The 12,191-nt window shown below is 51.4% G+C and overlaps 1 protein-coding gene across 4 annotated transcripts in view; it reads right to left on the bottom strand.

Annotated features, from left to right (window-relative positions):
* Window positions 1–2,629: 2,629 nt before the first annotated feature.
* GFPT1 (glutamine--fructose-6-phosphate transaminase 1) overlaps window positions 2,630–12,191 on the bottom strand; it is a 39,360-nt gene continuing 29,798 nt past the window's right edge. The window contains exons 19-20 of one of the 4 annotated variants that reach the window (XR_013923362.1): window positions 11,410–11,890; window positions 2,709–2,791 (exon numbers count right to left, since the gene is read on the bottom strand). Coding sequence is in view for 2 of the 4 variants with exons in the window: in XM_080360095.1 (XP_080216221.1) it covers window positions 11,846–11,890 (45 nt within the window). In the remaining 2 variants the exon portion in view is untranslated. Of the gene's footprint in view, window positions 2,792–8,466; window positions 11,891–12,191 lie in introns of those variants that run through there. The other 3 variants (XR_013923363.1, XM_080360096.1, XM_080360095.1) reach the window with 3 other exon arrangements.

The following is a 12,191-nucleotide window of genomic DNA, read 5'->3' on the forward strand; positions in this document are numbered from 1 at the left end:
TGGTATCCTGTCCTGTATCCAAACTAGCAGGACAAGGGCAGTGATCCTTCCCCTGTGCTCTGCATTGGGGAGGCCACACCTGGAGTATTGTGTTCAGTTCTGGGCCCCTCAGCTCAGGAAAGAGATTGAAGTGCTGGAGGGTCCAGAGAAGAGCAACGAGACTGGGGAAGGGACTGGAACACAAGCCCTATGGGGAGAGGCTGAGGGAGCTGGGCTTGTTCAGTCTGGAGAAGAGGAGGCTCAGAGCTGAGCTCAGCACTCTCTAGAACTACCTGAAGGGCAGTTCTAGCCAGGTGGGGATTGGGCTCTTCTCCCAGGCATCAGCAATAGAACAAGGGGCCATGGGCTTCAACTCTGCCAGGGGAAATTTAGGCTGGAGATTAGAAAGCAATTCTGTGCAGAGAGAGTGGTCAGGCATTGGAATGGCTGCCCAGGGAGGTGCTGGACTCACCGGCCCTGGAGGTTTTTAAACTGAGATTGGACATGGCACTTAGTGCCGTGATCTAGTCAATGGACCGGAGTTGGACCAAGGGTTGGACTTGATGATCTCTGAGGTCTTTTCCAACCCAGTCGATTCTGTGATTCTGTGTGATGCTGTGTAATTTCTTGCCCAGCTGCTCAGGTTTGCAGCAGGAGCCGATCTGCTGGTTGTGCTGGTGCTGCAGACGAGCTGGAGCAGGAGGCGCCGCCGCCGCCGTCGGAGACACTTCACTGCGCTTCAGTTTTGTTGGGAAGCATCAAGGCTTTTTCCAGCTTTGCTTTGTCGATCTAATTTAGGCTGGTACAGTCTGGAAAGATTTTTGCTCTGTATTGATTTTTTAAAAAGCATTTCAATCGGGGGGGCAGATTTGTGCCAGATTCAGCTCGTGGTGTCTGCGAGCGAGAGTTGTGCAATGGGGACCGATGCAACGCCACAGAATGAAGTTCAGCTTGTTTATTTAGGCCTCTGTGCCGTTCTTTTGAAAACAGCGTAAATTTACTGTCACATACACACAACTGTCCTTTATTATCCTAAAATGTGGCTCTGGCAAGCAGCAGCCGCTCTTGTTCGGACGGCAGGACCAGCGCGGCTGGGGGTGCTGAGGTGGAGCTGGCCGTCCTGGCGCTGACGTGCGGGTGGGATCTGGTGGCACAGTGACCCTGGGCTGTCACCAGAGCTCCTCCAGCCCCACGTCCCCTCTCCAAAGCCTCAGCCAAACGTGCTGCAGCAACCGGGAAGATTTTCCCCTTCCCGCAGTGTCTTACATCAGCCCCCAGTGCCCGTGCACATCAGCGTTATGAGTCAGGCAGAAAACTCATCTACTGGCTTTCAGTGCATTTACCTCTGCGACGCTGCTGTAATTAATATATGCAATAGGCTGACGTCTGCTAAAGAATGAGCTTTGTCTGCGTGTCTTTCAGTCTCATTGCGTGCCCTTGATCTGGAGGCACAATTGCCTGCGCAGCTCCCAGCCCAGGGCAGCCAAACATTGCAAGCAGTATTTTGGATTCACAGAATCGCTGTGATTCTGTGATTTGAGCATCCTGGGTTGTATTTAAAAACAGAAAAGCTTGATCTTTCACTCCAAAAAGCTGTGAGCAGAGGGAGGCAAGTGATGGCTCCCAACCATTGCCTCGAATCACACCAACACCTCCTTCACTTCCTCACCAAGATCTGTGTTACCAAAGCTCTGAGCGCTTTGCAAAAGAGCTTTGGTCCTGGGTATGAATGCTGTATGTGCAAAATGCTGGTAGTGCTCACAGCTGGGGGAATCCTGGTTGTTTCTGGGGTAATAACAGCCAGATAGCGACGATCTGGGACCAGGTGGGGTCTGGGGTTATTCTGGCTGGCTTGGTGCTTGATACCTTCAGGGATCCATAACCCGCAGTGGGATCTTTATGCCTCTGCAAACCAGAGCTCGGGGCTCTCCAGCTCTGTCCTCAGCCCGTCTGTGCCCACGGTTGCTCTGAGCAACGTTCCACATGGGACCAAGAGGCATTTCTTGGCGTCCCCCCGCAATGTGAACACCAAGCCACCCTTCCTCTGCCTCTTGTACTGTTTGTGTGGTTTTCTAATCTAATCCCATGGGAGGCGGTGCTTTTTCCCCACTCCCAGGAGCTTGCCATAGACGTTTCAGCAAGTTTGGGGGGGTTTGTGGTGGGCTTTTTTTGGCTATCTATCCTTGTTTGCGCGGGTCTGGTGTATTAAACACACAAAGTGGGATGCAGGGCAGTCCAGCCAGGGTTTGGTGACAAAACCATCAAGGACTAAAGGTCCAGCTGTCTATATAAGAAGACACATCCTCGCCACGCAGGCTAGAAATTCAAGTCAAAGTAACACAGGCTTCAGCCATCAAAATTGTGATTGAACAGGGAAAGAAAAGGGGCTGGGGAGGGAGTAACGGACTTGGCTTTGTTTCTTGGGCTGCAGAAACCATTCGAGACAAGACAAACTGGCATCTCCAAAGCAGAACGCTGCTCTTTAAAATCCAAGACATCTTTGGTGGCTTTTATTGATAAAAACCTAAAACCAAGGCAAGTGCAAAATGCAACCAGCAAGTAATCTGCGACTGTCGCTTATCCGGGGAGGGGGGATGCTGTGTCTTAGTGCAAACCCCTCCAATGTGGGGCTGCCTGTGCAGAGCGGCGCTCATTGCGGCAGGGAAGGTGGCAGCACGGGGACGTCGTTCTGGCTGCTGGCAGCTCAGCCCCCTCGCTCCTGCTCCTTGCAGCTCTCGGATCGCGGCACCAGAGGCGAGTTGCTCACGGAGCGGCGGTGGCATCAGTCTCTGGAGGCGGTGATGCGATCCACCTGCAAAAAGCAGAGGCAGCGTGAAGAGAACAGGAGGCGCAGCCCTGCGCCGACAGCGGGAACGGGGGCTCCGCCAGGCGGGAGCAGCGCGGGGGTTGGAAAAGCCTGGAGATAAGGGTATCTGCTTTCTGCGGTGTTAATTCTGGCCTTAAACAAAGGAGGACTTTGTGTCTGCCGCATAAGAATCCAGACTCGGTGGGATTACGCACTGTAACTGAGATACTACGGGAAAAACTCGGCGTGATGGGCGGGTTAATCCTTGCTCTCAAGGGGCCTGTGATGTAGCCTATTTCCACTGCTCTTTCTTGCCTATTTGTGAGGTTGACGCCGCCTCCTCTGCACCTTTGGGACCGCAGTGGGAGTTTGCAAAGCTGGGCAGCCCTATGGGGGGAAGTCGGGTGTTTGTGAATCAGAGATTGTATTTTTGGGACAGCGAGATACGGTCGCTGTTGAAACACCACAGGGCAGGCTGGAAATTGGGTCATTTGCTGCAAGTCCAGCACTGAAACAGGTCTGGTGTCTGTGAAACGACCTCGCACGGGGCCCCTGGCAAAGGGCTCTGGAGGTACCAAGAGTGGGGGGCAGGAGCTCCCAGACTCCTGTGGGGACTCACCCCTCACTTGGGGTATTCTACCTGTTCCCATGCTGGGCAGCAGCACCCACCCGGCCTACGTGGGCTTAGGAGCAGCTGTATCCTCCCTCTGTGCTTTTTCCAGCCATAGAATAAAGGCAGATATTTCCCTTTGGAACAGAACTTTAGAGAGTGCTTTCCAGAGTCACTGAGACAAGCAGAAAATGCCAAAGACCACAGCATCCCCAGGCTGCTGAGCCCTTCTCCCCACCGAATGTTCCTACTGATGAGAAAAGTGTCTTGGAGCTGATGTTTCCATGGTGTTAACGCCCAGGTCTCGCTGCAGCTTTTTCCTATGCTAATAGCAGCCACCCACATCTACTCAAGAGCAGTTCTCCTCGGAGCTGGGACCAGTGTAGCTGCAGTTACCACAGCTACACAGCTACAAACCAGCCGCTCACATTAAATTGAAGACAGCTACAAATCAGCTACTTGCTTTATTGCTTTTCCGTGCAGGCATTTGCCGTGATGCCACTTAGACGCGTGGCGACACAAACAGGAGGGGTGAAGCGCTGAGATCCAGCACGTTTTCTAGAGAGATGTGACGGATCGGGAGCTGCCGCAGGTTCGGGAGCAGCTTTGAGCTCTCGCTTTGTCTCGGCTGCTCCCCAAGAAGCCGCGGTTGCCTTTCGGTGACGCCTCACACTGCACAAAGTGGCATCTACTGACTAGTTTCAAATCTAGAGGAGGAAGGGGAAGGCCAGATGTCCCTTTCTGGATGCAGCAGCTGATCCAGAGGGGATGGCGCCCACGCTGTTCACAATGTGACTGTCTCACTCTCTCTGGAGCTCGGAGGAGACTGAGGGGCGACCTCCTTAATGTTTAGATATCTAAAGGGGGAGTGTCAGGAGGATGGAGCCAGGCTCTTCTCGGTGACAACCAGTGATAGGACAAGGGGCAATGGGTGCAAACTGGAACACAGGAGGTTCCACTTAAATTTGAGAAGAAACTTGTTCCTGGTGAGGGTGTCAGAGCCTGGCCCAGGCTGCCCAGGGGGTTGTGGAGTCTCCTTCTGTGCAGACATTCCAACCCGCCTGGACACCTTCCTGTGTAACCTCATCTGGGTGTTCCTGCTCCATGGGGGGATTGCACTGGATGAGCTTTCCAGGTCCCTTCCAACCCCTGACACCCTGGGATTCTGTGACACGATGTGGCTGTTCTGTAGACTCAGGTCAGACCTATGGAGAGGAGGGGATGAGAACCGCTGCTCTCCTTTAGCAACACAGTCAGCGAGGGGTGTAACGCACACTCGCACAGCAACCTGTGGCTCCTCAGTGTGTTTCTGAGGGACTGTCTCCTATACACGTAACTCCCAGGTTTCTGCAACGTGGAATTCCCCCCAGCATGGCTGGCAGCACAGGCTTGATGTTCCATTAGCGGGAGGGTCATGAACCTGTCTTGGCGTGGGACGTGTGTCGTGAGTTTTCCCCGGACGGACCAGTTGGGGCTGTTTGGATAGAAGAGAATTTGAATTTTCAGCAGCATTTCTTGGCAAAGTGTGTCTTCCCAATGACAGGAGATGCTGCGAGAAATGCGAGAAGGAATGCGAGTCCGTGCCGCAGCTGCGAGCAGCGCTGCCCGGGCAGCGACCGCGGGGCCGTTCTGTGTGTCCGGTGCTGCTCCTGCACGGCTCTCATGCTGCAGAGGAGGTTTTGCAGCTCAAGCTGTGTTTTCCCAGCACGGCTGTGCTGGACCCAGAGGCCTGAAGAGCAGCTTTGATTATGAAATCGACCTCAGGCACCTCGCTGGGCTTTGCCAGGGCAACGTGAGTCATCCTGTGCCGGCAGACAGCGTCTCTCCCATTGTGGGCTGCTAGAAAGCACCCACTCGTGAGCTTGAGGAAGGCTTGTTCGAGCACCCACTGGCATTGGAGGGGAGAGGCGGCATCTCTTTCCTGGCAATGACTCTGGTGCCACCAAAGCGGAGAAGCCGGTGGCCACGCCGTCGGTGTCCGAAGCCCCGCGGTGCTGGGGTGTAGAGACAGTCAGGGCAGAGCAGGCGCATCCGCTGCCGGCTCCCGCGCGTCCCCGGACACGCACCCTCTGCTGCGGGAGACTGGGCAGAGACAGAAGTCATAGAACCATTTCTGTTGGAAGAGACCCCCAGGGTCATCGAGTCCAACCATAACCCAACTCCGGCACTAAACCTAAGAACCTCCAATGCCTTTTAAACCCCGCCGGGGCTGAGAGGAGCAGGGAGGCTTTAGCTGCGTCCCGTGCAGGTTTGCCGATTGCTCCCCTTAGCGGGAGCTGCAGTGTCGCTTCGGTGCAGCCGAGCTGCGGGATTTGCCTGTCCAGGGTGATTTTGCTGCCGAAAAGGGTCTCGGGATGAGCTGTCACCCATTCTGCACATGGTCCCAACGCGTCTCCTGCTGCACGGGAGCCCTTGGGAGCCTAATTGTCTGCGAGCTGCGGCGGGACCGTGAGCGTCTCCAGCGTGTCTGGGCTCAGCGCCGCCCTTGGGCTCCTGCGCTAATGCTGCTGCTCGCTGTCCAGACACAGGCGAGCAGCTTGTTTGTTTAAACTCGTTTCCATAGGAATTTGTAAGGACCATGGGAACATATTTTATTTGACCTAAACAATGAAGAATGAGACTGAGGAGGGGGGAAGGAGTCCCAGCACGTCTGATTTGTGGGTCTGATTTTTCTCTTAGGCTGGGTAACCTCCTCAACACTTAGTGGACTATCTTGGCAAGTGGACTATCTTTACTTCTTCGTTTTTTAAAATGCCTGCAGTTGGTTGATAAACGCATGGAAATGGGTCAGGAATAGTGTCTTTTAAGTACACAAGGCAGCTTTTAGGTCAGAAACTCTGCTTTTAAGTCTGAGCTGGAGCTGCTGGTTTGTCCAGGTGTGCATGGGCTGTCCCTCTGGTGAACCAGCTCACCGGCTCCGCAGTCTCTGTGTGTTCGCCTGTGCCATTAAACCGGTACCAAAGAACTTTCCCTCTTGCTGCTCTGGGACAGACCAGCGATGCCTCCTGCCCGATCCAGAGCGACACGGGCTCCTGGGCTGCAGGTTGTGGCGGCCCCGGGGGCAGCGATCGCATGGGGAGTTGTTGTAGCAGAGATGGGAGGTGAAGCCGAGCTCTTGCAGCGTGTTGCTTGTTGGGTCTTCCAAGCTGTAGGAGCTGGAAATGTGGCAAGACATGCTGGAAGAGCGGCCCAGCAAAGAGGGTGTGTGGGCAACGAGAAAGGCAACCGCTCAACAGTGCAGCTGGCCAAGAGGAATTGCTGTCCTCATACAGTCTTTGTTAATGTTCCCCAGGGAGGCACATCAGCGGTCACTAAAGCCAGCGCCCCTAAATCCTCCTCATTAACGCTCTGAATGCCAAGGGCGCTGCTGCTGAAACCAGCAGGAGCTCAGGACCCACCAGCTCGGCAGGTCGGTCTGTCCCTGGGTAGCGCTGCCCTGAGCTTTCCGCTCTCTGCACAAAGCAGGGGTGGTTCATTCCCTTTGTGTGTCATCTCCACGCCACCGCAACCAGGGTGGCCGGCGGCTTTCTGCGGGGGGAAATAATAGAAACAGCTTTCACCGCTTTCTGAGGTGTAAGGACCGGTCGCTTATCTCACAGCAGCCGAGGGGGCTGATGTGTAAGAACAGCTCCACTGCTCTGGGTTTCTGTGCAATAGCAGCCTGTAAACGGGAGTCAATTTACAGGCAAACATCCCCTCCCTGTTCCTCTGGCAAAAACGTTGCGGTTCTCTTTCCAAACTTGTGCCCAAAACGGGGCTGGAGCAAGAAGTCCCTATAGTGTACCCTATGGACTGTGAGGCCAACTGTATGTGGGATTGAAGAGTTTCTGTGCAATGGGCCTGCAGGTCTTTTGCCCCTTAACTGTTTTTAGGCGCACCAGGATATAGGGCAATGGCTTTCTTGCACCCAGAGCTCAGGTCCGACTTGCTAAGGTCCCTGGATGTGTCCCTTCGCATTTTTCTCACTGCTCTTTTCATTAGCTTAAGGTAAATGTGCCATATCATGTATGTACTCAGTGTCTCACAGTGTCCCTGGCGGTGTCCCACAGTTACCCCTGAGGATACAGCGCCCCTGCTCTTGAGCATAGGCCTTGGCATGTATTAAAGGGGTCCCCTGTCCCTCCCGGACACAGCGCCGTGATGCTGAGACTCTCCCTCCTCTGCTTTGTGGTGGACCTGGAGTCACCGTGGGAGGTTCAGCTTCCCCGCTGAGCAGCTTTGAGCTCTTTTGACCCATTTTTCTTTATGACTCTAATACACTCTAGAACCATTTTTGCAGACCAGAACAAGCAGAAGCGGAGTCTTGCTCCCAACATCTGCATAGGCACCAACTTTTATTGCAATACTAATGTGCGTTGTTTCAAGGCCTTAAAAAAAGTGGCATTGTGACCTTTTACTGCTTCTACAGGAAAGGGATTTGTGAGAGGAGCAAGCCCAAACTGCTCATGTCACCTAGGAAATGCAATGGTTGGTTGTGATGTTCTGCCCCTGGAGAGGTGAAGGTCCCTGAGGGGCTCGGACCAGATGAGGGCTGGGATTTCAGAGAGTCTTTTGTCATTGTGCATTTCACTTACAAAGTCATCCAGGCAATTTCTAGGCACGAACACCCTCTAAGCCCCCAGCTGTTCTCTTACAAGAACATGCGCTTCATTGTCCTGTCTCAGCATCTGTGTCTTAGTCCTTGCGAAGCAGCCTGTCTGCACAGCACCCAAACACACTCCTCCTTGAAAAACAAACCACAAGGGCTGTTCTCTAAGCCTGGCTCATGTATGGGCTGTGCTGACTGCGGTTTCGTCTCACCTGGTGATAGAAATGAGAATTAAGGTACAAAAGGTAACAGTGACAGTTCTGCCTTACGGGTATTTTATGGGCTTTCTTCTTGGTTAGTGGCAAAGCACAGTTAGGAAAGGGCAGCTGAAGTTTATTCTATCTCAGACACGACAAAAAGCCGCCGGTGAGGAGAGCTGAGTTAAGCCCCGTGTTTTTCTGCTCTGTACACACTACCCTTAAGTTTCACAGGGGTTCCCTATTCCTCAACAGATTTAACTAAAGACCAGTAATTCCGTTTGTTTTATGTAGGGCACTTGATTTTATTCAAAGGGTGAGATACAAAAAAGTAAGCAAAAAGACAAAACCCAAATTATAAAACACTACAGACAAAAGTAAGACATCTTCTGCGTACAGCACACAACAGGAAACAAGATACAGACTGGTCCCCACAAACCAAGCCAGCTGGATATGTACAAGCAAATAGACCTAGAAGGGAAGGGAGGGTGGGATTTGCCACTTCAAATGTCTATTTATGTAAACTGAATCGAAGGCAAATAGTTTTCTTTCCTTTTATTCGAACCAAAGACTGTGTTTCTTCTTCTTCCCGATTCTGATGAGGAGGAGAGACTCCATGGCTGAGGCGAGTTTGGTACATTCAGGTAGGATCTAAAATTCGCCACAGCTAAACACTGAAACCTGCCTGCGCTGCGCGGCTGCCCGCTCCTGCTCCCGCGGTCGAACGCTGCTCGTGGCAGCAGAGAGAAGCCTCCTGTTGCACTAACGTGTCGGTCTGATGCCTCTAGATGTTTCATTCTGCAGCTTTACTAAATCTAGTGCGTCTAGGCTCGGCTTAAGGCTCCTAACTGAGCGTCGTGTCACATCCATGAGCTCCTTCCCGCTTGGCTCGGAAACTGTTCGTCTCTTTCCGTACAGAGGGGCTGAGATTTCACAGACTGGTGCAGAACCAGCTCTGGGTAAGACAGCACTAAAGAGGAGACGGCGCTCAGTGGGTCGTTGTCGCACCTGACGAGGACACAGCGACCGAACGCTGGTTTGGGCTCTCGGTGAGAATATGGAGACGGACGGGACTTACTGCTGGGATACGCTCAGGAGAGAACTGCCTGCGGCCTTCAGCACAGCCCTACGGGAGGAAGCCCCTTCTGACACAAGTAAGTTCCATGTACAACTTCATTTCCCATAATCACCTTACTCGTGGTGTAGAATTAGTCTGAGATTAGTGCTGAGCCTGAGGTTCTCTGGCTTTTATCCCTAAGACCTATTGGCATGTGCGTCCCTTTAAGCCTCTGTAGACACAGATGAGGAAAACAGTCACTTAAATCAAAATAAATGCTGACAAAAGCACGCAGATACAGGCAGCTGCTATTCCAAATGGCAAAGGCCTTGATCTGTATTTACCTGTGGCTGAATTTTAGTGACAGGGCTACTGAATTTTTAAACACCTCGATTAGGAAGGAGGGATTTTTGACTGGCTCAGTAAGCAAAACATTCATTTTGGAGAGCAGAAGACTGGCTGTTAATAAATATCACAAGACATTCTAAAGGTTTCCTAAGGAAAAGAGAAACATCATCTGTTCATCAAAATGCAACACATCTAGACAAAAATGAGGTAAGGAAAGCTAAGGAGAGTCCTTTATACATTCTCACTTCACACAGGCATGGCAATTAACGACGAGATGCTTAACGGGTTCCCTACCATGCTCATCAGAGAAATTCTTCATAGCAAGTGTGCTCCGCAGCATCCTTTGATACTGAGCATCACAACATCGCACAGCCCAGCGGGGAGCAGCTAAACCTCTGCTTTGGCAGGCGGAGCTTTATACACGTCAGGCAGTTTGCTGGCAACTCGCAGAACGGGGTGAGCGCTACCTCGGCTTCTGCCAGTCAACAATCTGGCATGAGTTTAATGCCTTACATTACAAAAAATAAGGATTTGTCTATCACAGCACAAAACCAAATAGCTCAGCAGTATCTCTACAGTTACACCCAATGTGAGAGTGTTTGACTTATATTTCTAACGTAGACTCCTGTTCTTTGGTCCTCTTTGTATACAACTTTCATAAATATTTAACAGGCTGCGTTATTGGAGTTTGACTGAAGAACAACCTGTAATGTGACAGGGATGTCTCCCATCCTGCTCTAGGAGACTCGCTAAGCTAGCGGCCAATCATCTGTACAGGGCCAGATCAAAGCAATGCTTGCTGCTTTTCGTCTGAGTGGAATAAGAGAAAAAGACCTTAAAATAATTTTCTCGCAGGTTCTTTCACACGAGAACACGGGACGTGATCCTGCAGGTCCTTGTGTCCGTGTGCTGGGGCGCAGGGGGACCCTGCCTGGGTTCTGTTCCTCCACGGGAAAGGTTTGCACAGTTTCCCTTCTCTTAAGGAAGCTGAGAGGAGGAGGAAGAGGAACCTTCTTCAAATTGTCAGCACTGAACACGCGTCATGTTTTCCTTAAGGACAAGTGTTGCCTTCAAATGAAGCAGGAAAGCTTCTGGTCATGTTTAGGCAGAGGCAGAGCTGCCAGGAGTCAGAGCCTCATAAGCAAATGCTGTAGTGGCTGTAGTGACCTATTAGAGAGCAGCGTAGGGGAAAGGGAGCTGGGGGTCCTGGGGACAGCAGGGTGACCATGAGCCAGCACTGGGCCCTTGTGGCCAGGAAGCCAAGGGGACCTGGGGTGGGTTAGAAGGGGGTGGTCAGTAGGTCAGAGAGGTTCTCCTGCCCCTCTGCTCTGCCCTGGGGAGACCACACCTGGAATCTTGTGTCCAGTTGAGGAACTTTGTGTGACACGTTCAGAGCAGTAAGTGAAGCTGGTTCCTTAGGGTGTGTTTATGGTGCCCCAGTGCTCAGCTCAAAGGGACAAAATCCTCGACACAGTAAGACCTCCACTTGTTTAAAACCTAAACAACAGCAACAACACACCAGGAGCACAAGCTGAGCACTGTCAGGATTCCCCACCATGCTGAGCCAGCGAGGGGCGAGTTCCACGGGCACAACTACAGGTATACACTGGGGTTACTCAGTGCGAGTAACCAACTCTACGAGATTGTCACTTGCTAGGTATTTGGCATAGATAAAATCCTTCTGAAGCAACGTTATTTTGTTATCACGTTTACCACGCACCTAAAATACAGGAGGTTGTGACCGGTCAGTTGAATTCCCTTTTGTACACGAGGCAGAAATTTACCCCAAATGCTTGTTTAGAGTTTTGTTCGCTGTTCAAATACCTGCACAAGCATGACCAGTAACAGCTCTTGTTCCAGTTGTATATTCTGGGATCCTGCTTCACTGCCTGAGAGCATGACAGGTAATTCATTCCATGGTTTCTCATCAACAATTGGAATGAGCCACACTGGATAAGAAACAATGACATTATCTAAAAGTAAAGCGGAGGGCCCCTTCCCTAGAAGACTCAGTAATCTTTAAAGAAAACCATTTAACATCTTTCGTGGAAGCCTATTGTTCAAAAAAACCCAAAACTATTGACATAGCATGTGGAATCAATTTGACAATCACTAATGTAATGGAATCACGGTGATCTTATACAGAAACAATGATTTACCAAAATAAGATTTACCTAGGGGTCTTTAAAATCAAGTTATTTTGGTACCAAAAAAAGTCTTTCATTTAATTCCCCTTTGCCCCTATGAGTCAGATGATCTTTCACTCTACAGTTACGGACTTGGCCAGATTTCTTGGAAAATCAACCTGCAGAGAGGGAGGAGAAAGAACACGCTTGTGAGTATTTACACACTTTGTGTATAACTTTGTACCGTGTGGAACGTTTGTTCTGCATTTAAACTGAAAACAACCGAATATATTTCCATGTTAATTCAGGATAACCGGTGTAGAACAAGTCCATCAACCTCAACCGTTACGACTCCACTGTCAAGAACTAAAGAATCATTCTCTTTATCCTGCGCGGTTACAGTGCTCACGTGACACTAGGTCACTGCGATAAGGGGTCGAGGCCGCTGTCTGTACTAAGATCAAATACCGAACACAGACT

Source organism: Nesoenas mayeri, assembly GCF_963082525.1.
Source record: "Nesoenas mayeri genome assembly, chromosome: 27".
NCBI lineage: Eukaryota > Metazoa > Chordata > Aves > Columbiformes > Columbidae > Nesoenas > Nesoenas mayeri.